At 41.9% G+C, this 15,989-nt stretch overlaps 1 protein-coding gene across 7 annotated transcripts in view; it reads left to right on the forward strand.

Annotated features, from left to right (window-relative positions):
- The window catches only part of APC (APC regulator of Wnt signaling pathway), a 194,472-nt gene that overhangs the window by 49,099 nt on the left and 129,384 nt on the right, over positions 1-15,989 (forward strand). For 6 of the 7 annotated variants that reach the window (XM_074952956.1, XM_074952957.1, XM_074952955.1 and 3 more), the window contains one exon: positions 1,934-2,086. In XM_074952956.1, coding sequence (XP_074809057.1) covers positions 1,952-2,086 — 135 coding nt within the window. In that variant the 5' untranslated portion in view covers positions 1,934-1,951. The remainder of the gene's footprint in view (positions 1-1,933; positions 2,087-15,989) is intronic. The other variant, XM_074952959.1, reaches the window with a different exon arrangement.

Here is a 15,989-nt window from a genome sequence, read left to right on the forward strand (position 1 = left end):
ATTTGGGATTTTTCTGGGACACTTTTGCACCCTCTCACTGCAGTCAGTTCCTCAAATGATTCATTCCCTTCTTAGCCCGGCTTCTTGAATGAGGTGAGATGATTGGGATGTGAAAGTTTGCTTCCTAAAATCAGAGGGTAAGAAGGTTTATCAGATAATATCTATGTACTTTTATTCCTATTCCTCTGATCATCAGTGTGGGCTTTTTCAAGTGAGCTAAATAAACTTAGGTCGATTAGAGAGACTTTTCAAAGTGTATACTTGAAATTTACAACAAATTAGTTTTTTAGGTGGTCTTGGGTACAGTTCTGAAGGTACTGAATAGTTTGCAGACTGTACATGTATGCAGTGTATTCAAGACAAGATTTTAGATTTAAGGCAATTCCCAAAGTAGCACAGTCATGACTAGAAGATGAATATACCAACTTCTAAGCCTTCTATATTTCTCTTTTGAGTTGTAGGTTTAATGTCTTATGCCATATTCAGATAGGAAATTCTTTCTGTAAGGTTGACAAGGTGATAAGATGATGTGTGCATGTATGAAATGTTAAGCCTGCTATTTTTCTGCTGAATGGCAGATGATTAAGAGATTAACTCTCATTGTGAAATATATCAAATTTGACCAACCTATTTACATTACTTCATACTACTGAATGTTAGTTGCACAATTCTTACTGTGTGCTAACTATTAAAGTCATCATAGGACACAATTTGCTTGAGGTTTTGCAATATAATTATTACAAAATGGCAGAAAAACATGCATTTGGATACATGAATGGCAGTGGTGCTATCTTGGGCTGGAATCACAAATATCATTACTTTCCCACAAATGAAGATTACTGACCAATCCATGTTGATTTGTTAGTGGTATTGTTAATTTGTAATATTTCAATTACAGCTTCTGTTGATAAAAATGTTAGTAATAACAATATAATCAACCTTTTATTTTGTCATTTCTTACCTTTCCTGCTCTCCTCCTCCCTATTTTCTATGTGTAATATCTTAATTTTAAAAATAATCAGTTATTTCTGCTGCTGTGCAATCAGATCACACATAGTGTTGGAAATATATTGCAGGTCTCTAGAAGTAAAGACTGCTACAGTTGCAAAACCTCTCTGTTGGGACTGCTGCTACATTTGATACTGTTTTAAGATGTTTTGTGTTAAGTCTCTTGAATATTTATATCTGTTATCCTTTGACCCACAGTCTCCATAAGCCTGATCTTGAGAGGTGCTGGTCACCCAGAAATCCCAGTGGCTTCCTGAGATTTGTAGGTGATGAATGTCTTTCAGGAACAGTTTATAAATGCTTATTGATTGTTCTAAAAATGAGCTGTTAATAAGTCTTTACTCAGGTCATACACAAAGAGCAAAGAATATTATCCTAATGGCTTTCATACCACCTTGGGCACATCTTTCCTCTTGTTGCTTACATTGCACAGTGATGAGCATGATATAAATATTTAGGTAATTGCCAATTTACTTGTCAACGCCTTGTGTGTAATGTGGAGCCTTCCCTGATGTCAGTAAGTCTCCCTAAGACTTACAGCATTTTTTCCTTTCACTTACTTTACTTTTTGTCCTCACAAAACTAAGACACAAAAACATTCTCCCATACTTTTTCTCTCCTTCTTGTTTGTGTTTATCTTCTTATACAGCAGCCATGGTAATGGATATTGCATCATATATCTAAATAAATATTTCCTGATCAATTTATTTATGTATTTTTAAGATTAGCAGCTATAAAACTTCTAACAACTTGTAAGTCTTTCAGTCTTCCTTGAATTTGTCATATTGATTATAAATTTAGTAATTTAATAAATGTTCATATTAAACTTTAGAAACTGGGGAAGAGAAGAGAGGTAGAATTGCCTCAAAGTTCACAATGCTTTTTTTCCTGAAACACTTGGACTAAAAATCTGTGGTTTTTTTAGGTTCAGGGGTAGCCCAGGATGGCTGCAGCTTCGTATGATCAGTTGTTAAAGCAAGTTGAGGCGCTAAAGATGGAGAACTCAAACCTACGACAAGAACTAGAAGACAACTCAAATCATCTTACAAAACTGGAAACTGAGGCATCTAATATGAAGGTATTAAAAGAGTGTTCCTGTGTACAGGGAAGCTTTTGATGTAACCTTTTGTTTTGGAATATTTCTGTATGAACATTTTAAGGGTTATTAGATGCTTAGGGATCTTATGTGGTTTTAGATTCCGAAAAAAATCCTCTTGCAATATCTTTAAAGAAGTGTATTGCTCAAGTCTAATTTCTTTCAAGAAAGTTTTCATTAAGAAAATAAAAACAATTTCAAAACTGTTTTTAGAACCATCTTCCAGTTTTTGATATCCTCTTATATTCTGGTGTGTATTAATGATTACTGCCTTTTTTCCGCGACAGTACTTCCTAGCAGGAAGTCTAGTCTGATGACATAGTTTGACAAATATAGTTAAGATTAAGACCAACTTTCTATTTATAGTGCTACTGTTCAAAGTGCTCGAAAATCTTTATGACTAATCGGATTGTCTTGAAATTGTGTACCTCAGAGGAGTACATGGTTTAGGTTAGTGAACTAAATTTGGGGTTTATGAACAAAAGGTTCCTGAGATACAGCGCCCAGAATTTTATTTTTCTTTTTCTTTTCCTTAAAGTTCACTTATTCTGGTAGCCAATTTTTGGACACAGATAGATATAAACCATGGCTGAGATTGTACCAGGTTCTCCAGTGGTTGAGGGTTACCCAAACAAAGTGCATGACATCTGTTAACCTGTTTGGGGGAAATCAAATTACATATAGTTTGCTTCTCCAGCCAGGTGTTCCAGCACCTAAGATTCACAGGACCTGTGTAGCGCCAAGGAAATTTTCTAGCCAATGAATCTGCACTCCCCATAATCATTGTGAGTTCAAATCCAACCCAGAGCAGAATTTTGAAGAAATAATAATAATAAATAAATAAATAAATAAAAAGGAGGCATGTTGCTCCAACATGGAGTGTTTTCATTTTGGAGAAATGTAATCTGAGTACAGCAGAATATTCAGAAGTCACCAGAACTATTTCTGAAAAGAAAATAAATTATACATGCAGTGATTGCTGGGAAGGGTAGGTGATTAGGGGTAGAAGAGTAGGTGGAAATAAGGAGAGGGAAGTTGGAGTGTAGTGAGGGGGGGGCTTAATGGGGATGGATGGGGAAGTGAGGGATTGGAGGGGTCAGGTGAACAGGGAGTGGGAGGGATGGGATATTGGGAAGCCTCCAGCCTCTCTCTGGCACTAAAATGCTGAACAACATTTGCTTGTTTGCTGCCTCAATTGATCACAATTCAGATGGCAGCTGTTTGCTAAGTAATTTTTCATTTTTATTATATAGCTTTGCAAAATTTGGTAACTTCCTCACTTTTGCTATTGAATGTAGTAATTTTTTTAAAAAGATACTTTTCATTGAACTTTCTTTCCCGTATGTAGCTTGAAAACTACACCCCCATTAGCGCAAGCCTTTTTTTGTTTGTTTGTTCTGGTCTAAACTGCCATCAGACATGATAGTTTGTCAAAGAATTGCATTTTTTGCCACTACAGATATATATTTTAATCCTTGCATTGCCCTTTTACAGTATATTATGAAAATATCTCTGCTTCAGTTTGGGATGAAATCACAGCCTTTTACACCAGCTGCTTGATGCTAAATTCAGTTCTAGTCATGTTTTTTCAATGCATATTTACCAGGAAAATTATATTAAAAAAAAAAAAAACTTTAAAAATATCAAGGATGATATTTTCACAAGAGCTTTCCAGTATGTCATCTCCCGCTTCTTTCACTGCAGTCAGGAATGAGGAGTAGGGAGTAGCAGATACTTTCTCTCCTTAAGATTCTGGGATAAAATAAGGAAAATAAGAACACCTAGAGGTAGAAAAGTGTTTCAGACTTACCAGACACTTAGAAGCCAAAGGTCTGTGTGAAAGATGGAGATCACCAGAAAGATCTAGGGACAGCATCATGGTAGGAATACTAAGCCTTCTTCTTTTGCAGAAGCTAGTGATAGGAACTGGCTTCTCACTAGCATTAACTGGGACCTCATGTTGTGTGCTGTCTTTTCCCTCTTCATCTTTGATATTGGCCCTCGCTTGTGTATGAAAAAATTGTCTAGCCCTGCTTTGATTTATTTTGCAGGCTGATCAGTAGTATTGGTTGCCCTTATGCAGTAAACCTGGGGATGGGAATGGCCTTGGGATAATCTTTGGGTGAACTTGGGCTGCATGCACCATAGATATACTTTAAATTCTTTTTTCTTAATTTTTCTTTCATAGTCTTTAGCAGTGGCTAAGACAGTGATTTTGTTCCCTTAGAGGAAGCTACTTGCCTTCACAGCTAAAGTCAGTGTTTGTATAGCACAAATGCCACAATGAAGTATGGATGAAATGTTTTTAAAGAAAAATAATTAGCAGAAGTAGACACAGAAATGGAGTGGATGAAAGCCCTGTCAACACCATATGAACAAGTGAAATTCCAAATACTCTGTCTCAAAGATTAATCTCTACTTTGGGATGTACTCTGCCATTGTTCATGAGTTGATGTAGAGCTTTAGCAGATTTGACACCAAATAAAACCCCAAAGAGGAGAAAATACCAAAGGAAAAAAATAGTTGAGATCTCCTGGGTTTGTAGAATTTTTACAGAAACATAGTCATAGTCTTTGACATCCTCTATTTGACCTGTACTAGAATAATCACAAATAGATTTTATCTATTCTCTGGATTGTTAAAATCTTTATTTAAATTTGTCACTTTGACCTACAGTTTTGTGGATAATCCTTTAATATTAGCAGATGCAGGGAAAATCTATTTATCACATTTTTGTGAGTATATTTTAAAGAAAGCATTTTAAAAAGTTAATATTTTAAAGAAATTGGTAATTATGTAATTCTAAGTGATAGCTGAGAGAGAATTGGGTGCAGATGTCTCATTCTTAATAATCTGCCAGTTTCAAAAAATGCAAGGGTTTAATATTAGAATTAAAAGTTTATAATTAGCTAATCTTACAGATACAAAGTCTGAAAGAGGAAACTGTTTCTGTGTACAGGTGACTCGCATCACACACGCATTTAACTTACACGAATTCAACTATATGCGCTCGGGGGGAATCGATCTAAGTTACGCAATTTTAGCTACTTGAATAACGGAGCTGAAGTCTACATACTTAGATCTACTCACCGCGGTGTCTTCACTACGGTGAGTTGACTGCTGTCACTCCCCCGTTGACTCTGCCTGCGCCTCTTGCTGCAGTGGAGTACAGGAGTCGACGGGAGTGCGCTTGGGGGTCGATTTATCGCGTCTAGACTAGATACGATAAATCGATCCCCGCTGGATCGAACGCCGCCCGCTGATTCAGCGGGTAGTGTAGACAGCCTCTACATGCTGTTGAAACCTCCCGCTGAAGAGGGACAGCCTTCTGATGAGAAGGAATTCAAAGCCAGCCAAGGTTGGCTTAACAGTTTTAGGAACTGCTTCAACCGCAAAAACGTGCAGACTACTGGTGAAGCTGCATCTGCCAAAGAAGAGACAGCAAAAGCCTACCCCAAACAATTAAAGAAAATCATAGAAGAAAAGGGCTATCTTCCGGAACAAGTTTTTAATGCTGACGAGACTGGGCTCTTCTGGAAAAAAAATGCCGAACCGCACTTACACTTCAAAATCAAAAAGACAAGCTCCTGGCTTCAAAGCAGCTAAAGACTGTATGGCTGTGTTGTTCTGTGGCAATGCGGCTGGGCATTTAATAAAGCCGAGCTTGCGCTGCAAGGCTGCAAATCCCCGTGCCCTACAAGGCAAGAACAAAAATCTCCTACCTGTGTTCTGGCAATCAAATAAAAAGGCTTGGGTGATGGCAGCATTATTTCTGGGTTGGTTCCACAAGTGTTTCATTCCGGAGGTCAAGCGGTACCTCGAAGAGAAAGGACTTGACTTTAAAGTGTTGCTAATCATAGACGATGCTCCTGGCCACCCTGCGGCACTCCGGTTTGCGATTTAAGGAATTTTCAAGGGTAATTTTGACTATATGCGATTTTCGCCTTACACGCTGACTTTAGAACCTAACCCTAGTAAGATGCGACTCCACTATATATCTATAAAGAGAGCTACAATGGTAAATGAGACTGGATGTGCAGTATTGTAAGGAGTGCTACAAATGATCAAGGAAACAATGTCCAACTTATTTTTTAAACTTTCATGGCATTTCAAGAATTAACTGTTTAAAAAAAATACAAACCCCTCTTCAAACCAATTATAATTTACAGAAGAGATGCAAGTGCTGCCATTGGCTGTGTGTCAAATGAGATGCAGCAGTGCAAGAAGGTAAAATATGCTCTGTAAATGAGCAAATATGGTGTTTTGTGATCAAGACTGCTTATATTGGTCCATAAAAACTGAAGAAAGCGTGAAGATTCTAGAAGATGATAAAACATAAAATTCAGACTATTGATAAATTTGGAAGGAAACTGGAGCTTACAGCTTTATTTACTCTTGGTAAAAGCCTGTAAAATCAATAAAGAAACAAAAAGCAGTATAGTGTGTGACAAAGTTCCTCCTCTACCTTGGTGGGTCTTGCGCTTATTGGCAGATTTGCTTGCCTTGGAGCTTCATGGCAGCCCTCAGTTCGGCTGTTTTCGTGAACCCACACTCCAGGTCAACTCCTGTTTCTGACCAGGAGTTGGGAGGTTTGGGGGGAACCCGGGCCAGCCCTCTATTCCAGGATCCAGCCCAGGGCCCTGTGGAATGTAGCTGTCTAGAGTACCTCCTGGAACAGCTGTGCGACAGCTACAACTCCCTGGGCTACTTCCCCATGGCCTCTTCCCAACACCTTCTTTATCCTCACCATAGGGTCTTCCTCCTGGTGTCTGATGATGCTTGTACTCCTCAGTCCTCCAACGGTATGCATTCTTACTCTCAGCTCCGAGCGCCTCTTGCTCCCTGCTCCTTACATGTACCCCACAAACTGAGGTGAGCTCCTTTTTAAACCCAGGTGCCCTGATTAGCCTGCCTTAATTGATTCTAGCAGCTTCTTGATTGGCTGCAGGTGTTCTAATCAGCCTGTCTGTCCTAATTGTCTCCAGAAGGTTCCTGATTGTTCTGGAACCTTCCCTGTTTCCGCGAGACCTCTCCGGACTGCCGGTCTTCTACCAGGACCTCCTCCGGACCTGGAAACTGTTTTTAACGACCAGGTCCGTGGCGGCCACTGCGGGAGCAGATCTCCTCACGGAGCCCCTGCTACACAACCCCCAACTCCGTGTGCAGGTGGCGGAGTCCCGCTCGGTGCGCCAGAGGTTGGTCTTGGCGGAAGTCACGAAGGTCGGAGACCTCCTGGACTATGACCGGAGAGACTGGCTGGATCCCCTGACGCTCGCTCGGCGCATGGGGCTCTCCAGCCCCCGTACTCCCCGGCGCGTACTTCAGGAGGTGAAGGCCGCCTTGACCCCTGCTGCTCGGGCTTATGTCAACCGAGCCTTGCGCGAGGGCGCACCACGCCCATCCTCTACCCCGGGCCCGCCGGACCTTTCCATTGGGCCCCTACCCTGCCGATCCCGACAAACCCCTCACCCTTTCACTGCGAGCCGGCTGCATGAACTGCAGCCGGTCAGTTTTCAACTTGCACCACGGAAATATTTGTATACACTCACGCTTCACACCCTTCACGCCCACATCCTGGTGTCCCGCCCCGACACAAAGTGGCGGGACCTCCTGCCATCTTTGGAGGGTGAGCAACCTTGATGGGCCAGCTTGTATTCCACCTTGGTCCCGAGGCCCGTCGGAGACATCAGTTGGTGGCTCCTTCACGGAGCTGTGAGCACGGGCATGTTTTTGACATGATTTACTTCCATCCCGGATACTTGCCCTTTTTGTAATGTGAGGGAAACCCTGGCGCACGTCTATTTAGAGTGTGCCAGATTGCAGCCCCTTTTTCGGCTCCTCACAAATATTCTATTGCGCTTCTGGCTTCATTTTTCCCCCCACCTCTTTATCTATACACTCCCCATCCATGGCCCCACAAAATCGCGGGATCTCCTGGTTAACCTCCTCCTAGCTTTGGCAAAAACAGCCATTTATAAAACCAGAGAGAGGAGGTTGGCCCATGAAACGTCCTGCGATTGTAGGGCCTTTTTCCTATCCTCAGTACATTCACGTATCCGGGCGGAGTTCCTCTGGGCGGGTCCACCGACTCCCTTGACACCTTTGAAGAGCGGTGGGCGCTGTCCGGGGTTCTCTGCTCGGTGACCCCATCCGGTTCCCTCCGTCTAACCCTTTGCTAGGAGGGCCCTATAATACGTGGGTGTCTACCCCCCCCCCAAACTGCCCACCCCGCAGCCGTGCCCATCTTGCCGGGCACTCTCGGGGGGGGATAATCGGTGACACTGGGCGCGGCACTAGGTAACTCGAGGGGGTGGAAGACCACGAGTGTCGAGGAAGCCCCCCCCGCTCTAGGCCACCAGGTAACTCAGGAGGGTGGAAGACCAAGCCCCCCCGCTCTGGGCCCAGGCTAGCCTGAACACTTTTCCCTCCTGAAAGCTGCTGTGTTATACCTTCTGTTTGCGTTGTTTTGTTGCATACTTTGATTTGGTTCTTGGTAATTCTTGTAATTGTCACAATAAAATTTTTTTTTCTGTTTCAAAAAAACAAAAAACAAAAAAAACCTTCCCTGTTACCTTACCCAGGGAAAAGGGACTTACTTTACCTGGGGCTAATATATCTGCCTTCTATTACCCTCCTATAGCCATCTGGCGTGACACTGTCACAAGTGTTGTCCACACCCTTTTTCATCTGTAAGTATAGTACTCTTCTTGTCAGACCTTAGTTTTATTTAAAGTTTTTTAGAAATATATGTAGCATTGTAGTTTTACTGGAAGATTAAGAAGGGGCAGGTAGAGTGTTGACCCTGCCTAGCTACCTTGCAGTAAAAACTACAGGTGTCTTGGCTGCACTAGGATTTACAGCAGGATAGCTAAGGGGCATTAGTTATCCTACTGTAAAAGACTTTTTAATATATAGATATATAGAGAGAGAGATAGATACAGCCTTAGTGTTCTACGTATGAATAGATTTCACCCCACTTTTCAGTTTATCGTATTCTAGCTTCCATTTCCTTTCTCCTCCATCCACATGTAGCTATAGTAAAATGTCAAGCATTTCACTTAAGTCTAGGAATCAGAATTAATTTATGTGAGCAGCTATCTACCTACCTCTGTAGGGGGTTAAAAGCAGAGGTAAGAGTGCAAGCTGGATTCTTTCTCAATACGTAAGAGGTTTATATATTCTCCCATCTGCTTTCCCTCAGTGTATTCCCTTTATAAGAGTTAATATACAAGACTAGATTTTTCTCTGTTACACTGATGTATATCTGGAGTAACTCCACTGAGAGCAGAATCTGGCCCTCAATATTTACTGTGACTGCATTTCTTACTATACAGTATAAACTTGAGGATGACCCTTTTATTGCTGTTTGTTTGTGCACAATTGTGGTTATGTTTTAAGGGTGCCCTATCACTATTCTTGTTTGGACTGATTTAAAGTGATGATTTGGAGCAGTACTCCTCCAAAAGTGTGCATACATTTTTTTCCTTTGCTGTCAATGCAAAAGTTGCTTTTTCATTTTCTTCATAGTGCTAAATATAAATTATAGTCCCATGTTAAAAACAGAAGTAGTAGAGAACAAAGCACGTTTAGTACACAGTTTGTTAGATCAGAATAGAAACACTTGATGAAATTAATAAACAAAAGTAAGTTGAAAAAAATACAGGATGTGTATGTTCTACAGAGTTTCTATGTAAATAGCTTTTAAACTCTAGTTAGCTAAGCTCTGCCAGAAAGTCATTGGTTACTTTTTCATTTCAACACCATTCCTGTTAAATACTTTTTTAAAAGCAGAAAAAATACACACCTTGCTGATAACATAGTTGAATAAAACAGAGCTAGTAGCAGCAGTAGAGTGTAAAAATAAAGAATTTGGCACCTCGATCAGTGATTCTGCTCTGTTAATCATGTTTAAGGCTGCGAATTTGTCACAGAAGTCTTGGATTCCGTGACTTTCCCTAACCTCTGTGACTTCTGCAGCGGCCAGTGTGCCTGGCTCATAGGCAGCTCAGGCAGCCCTGTGCCAGTTGCACCGGCTGCTGCTGGGGCAGTCTTGGGCCACCGCATCACGTCCCCCCAGCAGTAGCAGAGTTACTGTGGGAGGGGGCAGGGTTGGGGCACAGGACGGGGTGAGATGGGCTCTGAGCGGTGCTTACCTGGTGGGCTCCACATCCCCCTCACTCGGCTCCGGGGGGGTCGGCGGGGGAAAGGCAGCACTGCCTCCACCTGCAGGCACTGCCCCCGCAGCTCCCGTTGGCTGCGGTCTCCAGCCAATGGGAGCTGCGAAGCCAGCACTCTGGGCAGAGGCAGTGTGCAGAGCTGCCTGGCCACGCCTCTGCCTAGGAGCTGAGTGAGGGGGATGTCACCACTTCCAGGGAGCCCCCCAGGTAAGCGCTGCCCAGAGCCCACCTCACCCCGTCCCGTGCCCCAACCCTTTGTGCCCTCCCACACCCAAACTCTGCTGCTGCTGCGGAAGGGGGAAGGCATGGAGCCAGGTAGGGAGCCTGCCGGCCCCGCCAACCCCCTCCCAAGACCAGTGGGGGTCCTGGGCTGCATGCCGCCACCCGTGGTGCCGCCCCTCCCCTCAAACACTAGCGGCACCCCCAGGCAGCCCCTCTACCCCTAACTAAAACTTGTGGGCTATAGTAGAAGTCATGGACAGGTCAGAGGCTGTGAATTTTTATTTACTGCCTGTGACCTGACTTTTATTAAAAATACCTGAGACTAAAACGTAGCCTTAATCATGTTATCTGTTTCAATTACAAAAAGTTAAATTCAGAATATTAATGTTGATCTAACTGCAAATAATCAGGAAGAGCTTTAGCACACCATATGCTGTGATATTTGGTGATGGGAAAGAGGATATTTTATTCTATATACACTTGCCAAAAATTCTCAGCAGTTGAAAGACTAAGAATCCACAGGGAAAGGAGGCAGTAAGTGTTAACATATTTCTTATGACAGCTACTTTTAGATAAAATTCTGCTATTGTGATTCAGAAAGTGACATGTTTTGCGGTGCATTCCTTAACATAAATTCAAAATACATTAAAATACATTGTTATCCTGTTCATTTCTTGCTCTGTTTCTGGTCACTATTGAGATGCATTCCAGCATATTAACTTTGAGCTGTCTTTAAATTTTAGCATTAAGACAGTTTTAACGCAAGTTATAGAAACATTTAATTTACTGAATGCATTGTTTTGTGTTCCTCTTTGACATGAAATTACTTTATTTAATTGTTGTCTCATATCAGGTATAAATAAGGGGCACAACATTAACAGGCAGGGTGGAATTGGACCAGAAGGTTTGCTTTAATTACATAATGAAAATAAAGAGACAATAATAGTATTTTGACCATGCAACCATCAGGAACTATTGGTAGAGAAAGATATTAATTTTGTAAAGCTTTTTAAATTTTTTATGGCTTCTGTGAAGGACAGGAAAGATATAAAGTAGCAATATTTAAAAATTAATGCATTTGTCAAAATTTAAGTATGAATACTTTATTTTGTGAATATTTACCTTATGTTTATATAATTCAGAAGCAATCAGGCCAATGTACATATGTTATACATTGGACAATATATTTACTTACAACATAAACAGTGAATAAATATAAGTTATTGTCCAGTGTGAGTGAATATGACTTTGTTACCTTTCTGTCTTCTTCTTTGATTGTGGTTATTCCTTTATGGTTTACTTCACCCAATAAAACATTTAGTTTAGAAAAGGGCAATAGTTGGTGAAAACTGATGCTACCCTTATGCTCAACGGTAGAGTGCTGACCTTTGTTCCCTTTCCTATTCACTACAATCCCTACTGCATCTTCTCGTATCCCTATAAATTGCTGAGGGGCATGCATCCACATCTCCAGTTCCCTCAGTCCTGATCTCTTTTGTGTTACAGCTAGACTAAGAAAAGTGGTTGAGCCTAGACTGGGGCTTGCTATGATCTTGTAACTAACCCTGATCTAATCTTGAACACTTTTTCTAGTGTAAACAAACTCTTTGCTTGCTTCAGAGCACCTAGCAGTGGGATGACTTTAAGCGGGCTATTTGGCTGTTCTGCAAATGCAATAAGTAAGGATCTGATTCTGTCACAGAGGTCATGGATTCCATGACTTCAACAGACTTCTGTGACATCTTCAGCCTGCCTCAGCAGCAGGGCTGGAGTGGTTGTCAGCCCGCACCCAGGAGCATCAGCTGCTGGATCAGCTGCTGCTGAGGCCAGCAGAGCAAGAGCAGAGGTCCCCAGGGCTGGGTCAATGCCACAGGAGGAGTGGCGTGGGACTGGAGCAGCAGCTGGCAGTCAGCGCCCGCTAGGGATTCTTAGTAAAAGTCAGGGGTTTCTTAGTAAAAGTAAAGGATAGGTTGTGGGCTTCGTGAATTTTTGTTTATTGCCTTCAACCTGTCTGTTACTTTGACTAAAAATACCCATGACAAAAATGTAACCTTAGCAATAAGACCTTCTCTGGTACACTGCTAGCAGAACCTTCTCACAGCTAAGACTACCAGGAGGACCAGTCTCCAAAAGGAGATGCCTCTTGTGTTTGAGGCCCTACTAATGGGCCGCCTTGTTGGTCATGGGAGTTTGAGGCAGCTTCCTTTTGTGGTGGACCATGGCTAGAAGAAACTCAAACACAGATCCCATTCACCCCCCGCCCCTTCCCAAAAGGGGAAATTCCAGTGGAGTCTAAAGGAATTTTTTTTCTCCTAAGGCAGCAGACATTTCTTTGGAAGCTTGTTGGAGATAATTCCCATGCAGGATGGCAGTATAGTCAGTGGGAGCCCGTTCAGCTTTATGCAGAAGTCTGAGCCCTAAAGGTGGAGAAACTAATGCAACCCATGGCACTTTTGCAAGCATGTGCAGTGATTGTGATGCCCTCTTTTTACTCTAAAAACTGCAGAGAAAATATTTTTGTTTACATACAGTGGAAGGTTTTGGTAGGGCATAGAGAAAGGAAAATCTACTTTTTAAAACTTGACCTTTAGATTTGGTAATAGTAAAATCTCCTGGCGATGTGGAAGGGAGAACTGTTTATTTTTAATTTCACATAATGGCTACTGTTCTAAACATTCTACTAATATGGATTAAATTGGTATTAGGTAACCATGAGTGTTTTTATTTTCAGTGACCAAATACATTACAACTACAACTTCTGTAACTGAAGTGCTTATTTAAGATTTGAAGTTAATATGCTACGTTTTTCTTTTTGTGTTTTATTATGCACTAGTCATTAAAATTATAGACTCCAAAACAAACATTTGAGAATCTGGTTCCCAAGGCAGAACAATATGTATGCTATAAAAGTTGTATCAGTGGTTCCTCTCAGTGGCTTTAGGAGCTAAGATACTGTACCCTTTCGTTAGGGGAAAAGTCAACTATATTAGTATGGGTTATGGTCTAGAGTAGTTTTCATACAATCATAGAATATCAGGGTTGGAAGGGACCTCAGGAGGTCATCTTGTCCAACCCCCTGCTCAAAGCAGGACCGATCCCCAATTAAATCGTCCCAGCCAGGGCTTTGTCAAGCCTGACCTTAAAAACTTCTAAGGAAGGAGATTCCACCACCTCCCTAGGTAACGCATTCCAGCATTTCACCACCCTCCTAGTGAAAAAGTTTTTTGCTAATATCCAACCTAAATCTCCCCCACTGCAACTTGAGACCGTTACTCCTTGTTCTGTCATCTGCTACCACTGAGAACAGTCTAGAGCCATCCTCTTTGGAACCCCCTTTCAGGTAGTTGAAAGCAGCTATCAAATCCCCTCTCATTCTTCTCTTCTGTAGACTAAATATCCCCAGTTCCCTCAGCCTCTCCTCATAACTCATGTGTTCCAGTCCCCTAATCATTTTTGTTGCCCTCTGCTGGACTCTTTCCAATTTTTCCACATCCTTCTTGTAGTGTGGGGCCCAAAACTGGACACAGTACTCCAGATGAGGCCTCACCAGTGTCGAATAGAGGGGAACGATCACGTCCCTCGATCTGCTGGCAATGCCCCTTCTTATACAGCCCAAAATGCCATTGGCCTTCTTAGCAACAATGGCACACTGTTGACTCATATCCAGCTTCTCGTCCACTGTAACCCCTAGGTCCTTTTCTGCAGAACTGCTGCCGAGCCATTCGGTTCCTAGTCTGAAGCGGTACATGGGATTCTTCCGTCCTAAGTGCAGGACTCTGCACTTTGTCCTTGTTGGACCTCATCAGATTTCTTTTGGCCGAATCCTCCAATTTGTCTAGGTCCCTCTGTATCCTATCCCTACCCTCCAGCGTATTTACCTCTCCTCCCAGTTTAGTGTCATCTGCAAACTTGCTGAGGGTGCAATCCACACCATCCTCCAGATCATTTATGAAGATATTGAACAAAACCGGCCCGAGGACCGACCCTTGGGGCACTCCACTTGATACCGGCTGCCAACTAGACATGGAGCCATTGATCACTACCCGTTGAGCCCGACAATCTAGCCAGCTTTCTATCCACCTTATAATCCATTCATCCAGCCCATATTTCTTTAACTTGCTGGCAAGAATACTATGGTTTTGTTACCAGGAACTTTGTAGTCAAAAATACCTGTCATCTAATACAGAAAGAAGAAACTGAAGTAGATTCTTCAAAGAAATCACAGATAACAAAGTCTAGTCCAAAGTCCTGGAGAGCAATTACCTGAGTAAACTCCAAAAAGTATATTTTTGTGAACAGTTGATCCCTGCTTTGCATTAACTTAAACTAAAATGTTAGAAAAGGTATAAGGATGTTTTCTGTAGCTTTGTTATACTATTAAATAAAAACTGTTTACATTCAAAGAGCTTTATTTAAATACAACAAATTGCTAACTATAAACTATACAGTCATTATTAGATATCTATCTTAGGGGAACTATATACGAATTTTAATAGCTCCTACTATTTTTGTATAGTAGAAATGCCCACGTTATAGTTAAACCAATACAGTACCCTTATTAATTGGCTCCTGTCTGGGAACATATCAACTTTAATAAATGCTAGCCAAGAATTACAGAAAAACATTTGCCGTATTGATTTTAATTGGCAAAGGTGTTGAAAGTAGAGCTTTTTATATAATACAAAATGTCAGAATATTTGGCTATAGTTAAGGTAATCATTAAAAAATACTTAGTACTTAATGCTTTACTTCTACAAAACATTGTGAACTTTTTGTGCCACCAGTGTCTAGGCAGTTAGTGCACCAAGGCTGCTAAACATAATTGTCACCTTGTGCTTCTCTTGTATTCCACTTGGTTTGTTTTTTCTCAGCCTATTGCTTCTTGTCACATGCTGGTAAGCTGTTTGGAACAGGGACTCTATTTTTATTACATATGTGAGCAGTGTCTATCACAGCAGGGCTCTGGTTGTGGTTTTTGGGTCCTGTATCAATAAAAAAAATTTATCCTAAACAATGCATCTGTGAAACATGTACCTATTGGGGTGGATTCTCAGATGTGTCTAAGAAGCTATAGGCACAGCAGAGGAAGGATGTGTGCAAAGGAGCTATTTCCAGCTCCCAAATGCTGAGGCCAATTTTATGCCATCCTACTCCCATATAATAGTCAACTATAAGAGACACAGCTGCCAATGGCCACAAAGGGAATTTCTAGCATCTCGAAATTTGTTGGAGCTTACAGGTGCTCCAGAAATAGCCCCTTTCATTTGACTATGCCCCCTGTGTCTGAGATCAGTGGGAGGTGGTGTAGAGCAGGGGTTCTCAACCTTTTTTTTTTTTTTCTCTGAGGCCCCCCCACAACATGCTATTAAAAACTCCAGGGCCCAGCGGGGTAGAGGGGCGCTTAAGGCTCTGGGCCAGAGGGGGTGAGAGCTCGGGCATAGGTGTAGTTTGACTTCTATTTTGAGTGGTCAGGGGCCAGCGGGGCT

This window comes from Natator depressus, chromosome 5 (genome assembly GCF_965152275.1).
Source record: "Natator depressus isolate rNatDep1 chromosome 5, rNatDep2.hap1, whole genome shotgun sequence".
In the NCBI taxonomy this organism is placed as follows: Eukaryota; Metazoa; Chordata; order Testudines; family Cheloniidae; genus Natator; species Natator depressus.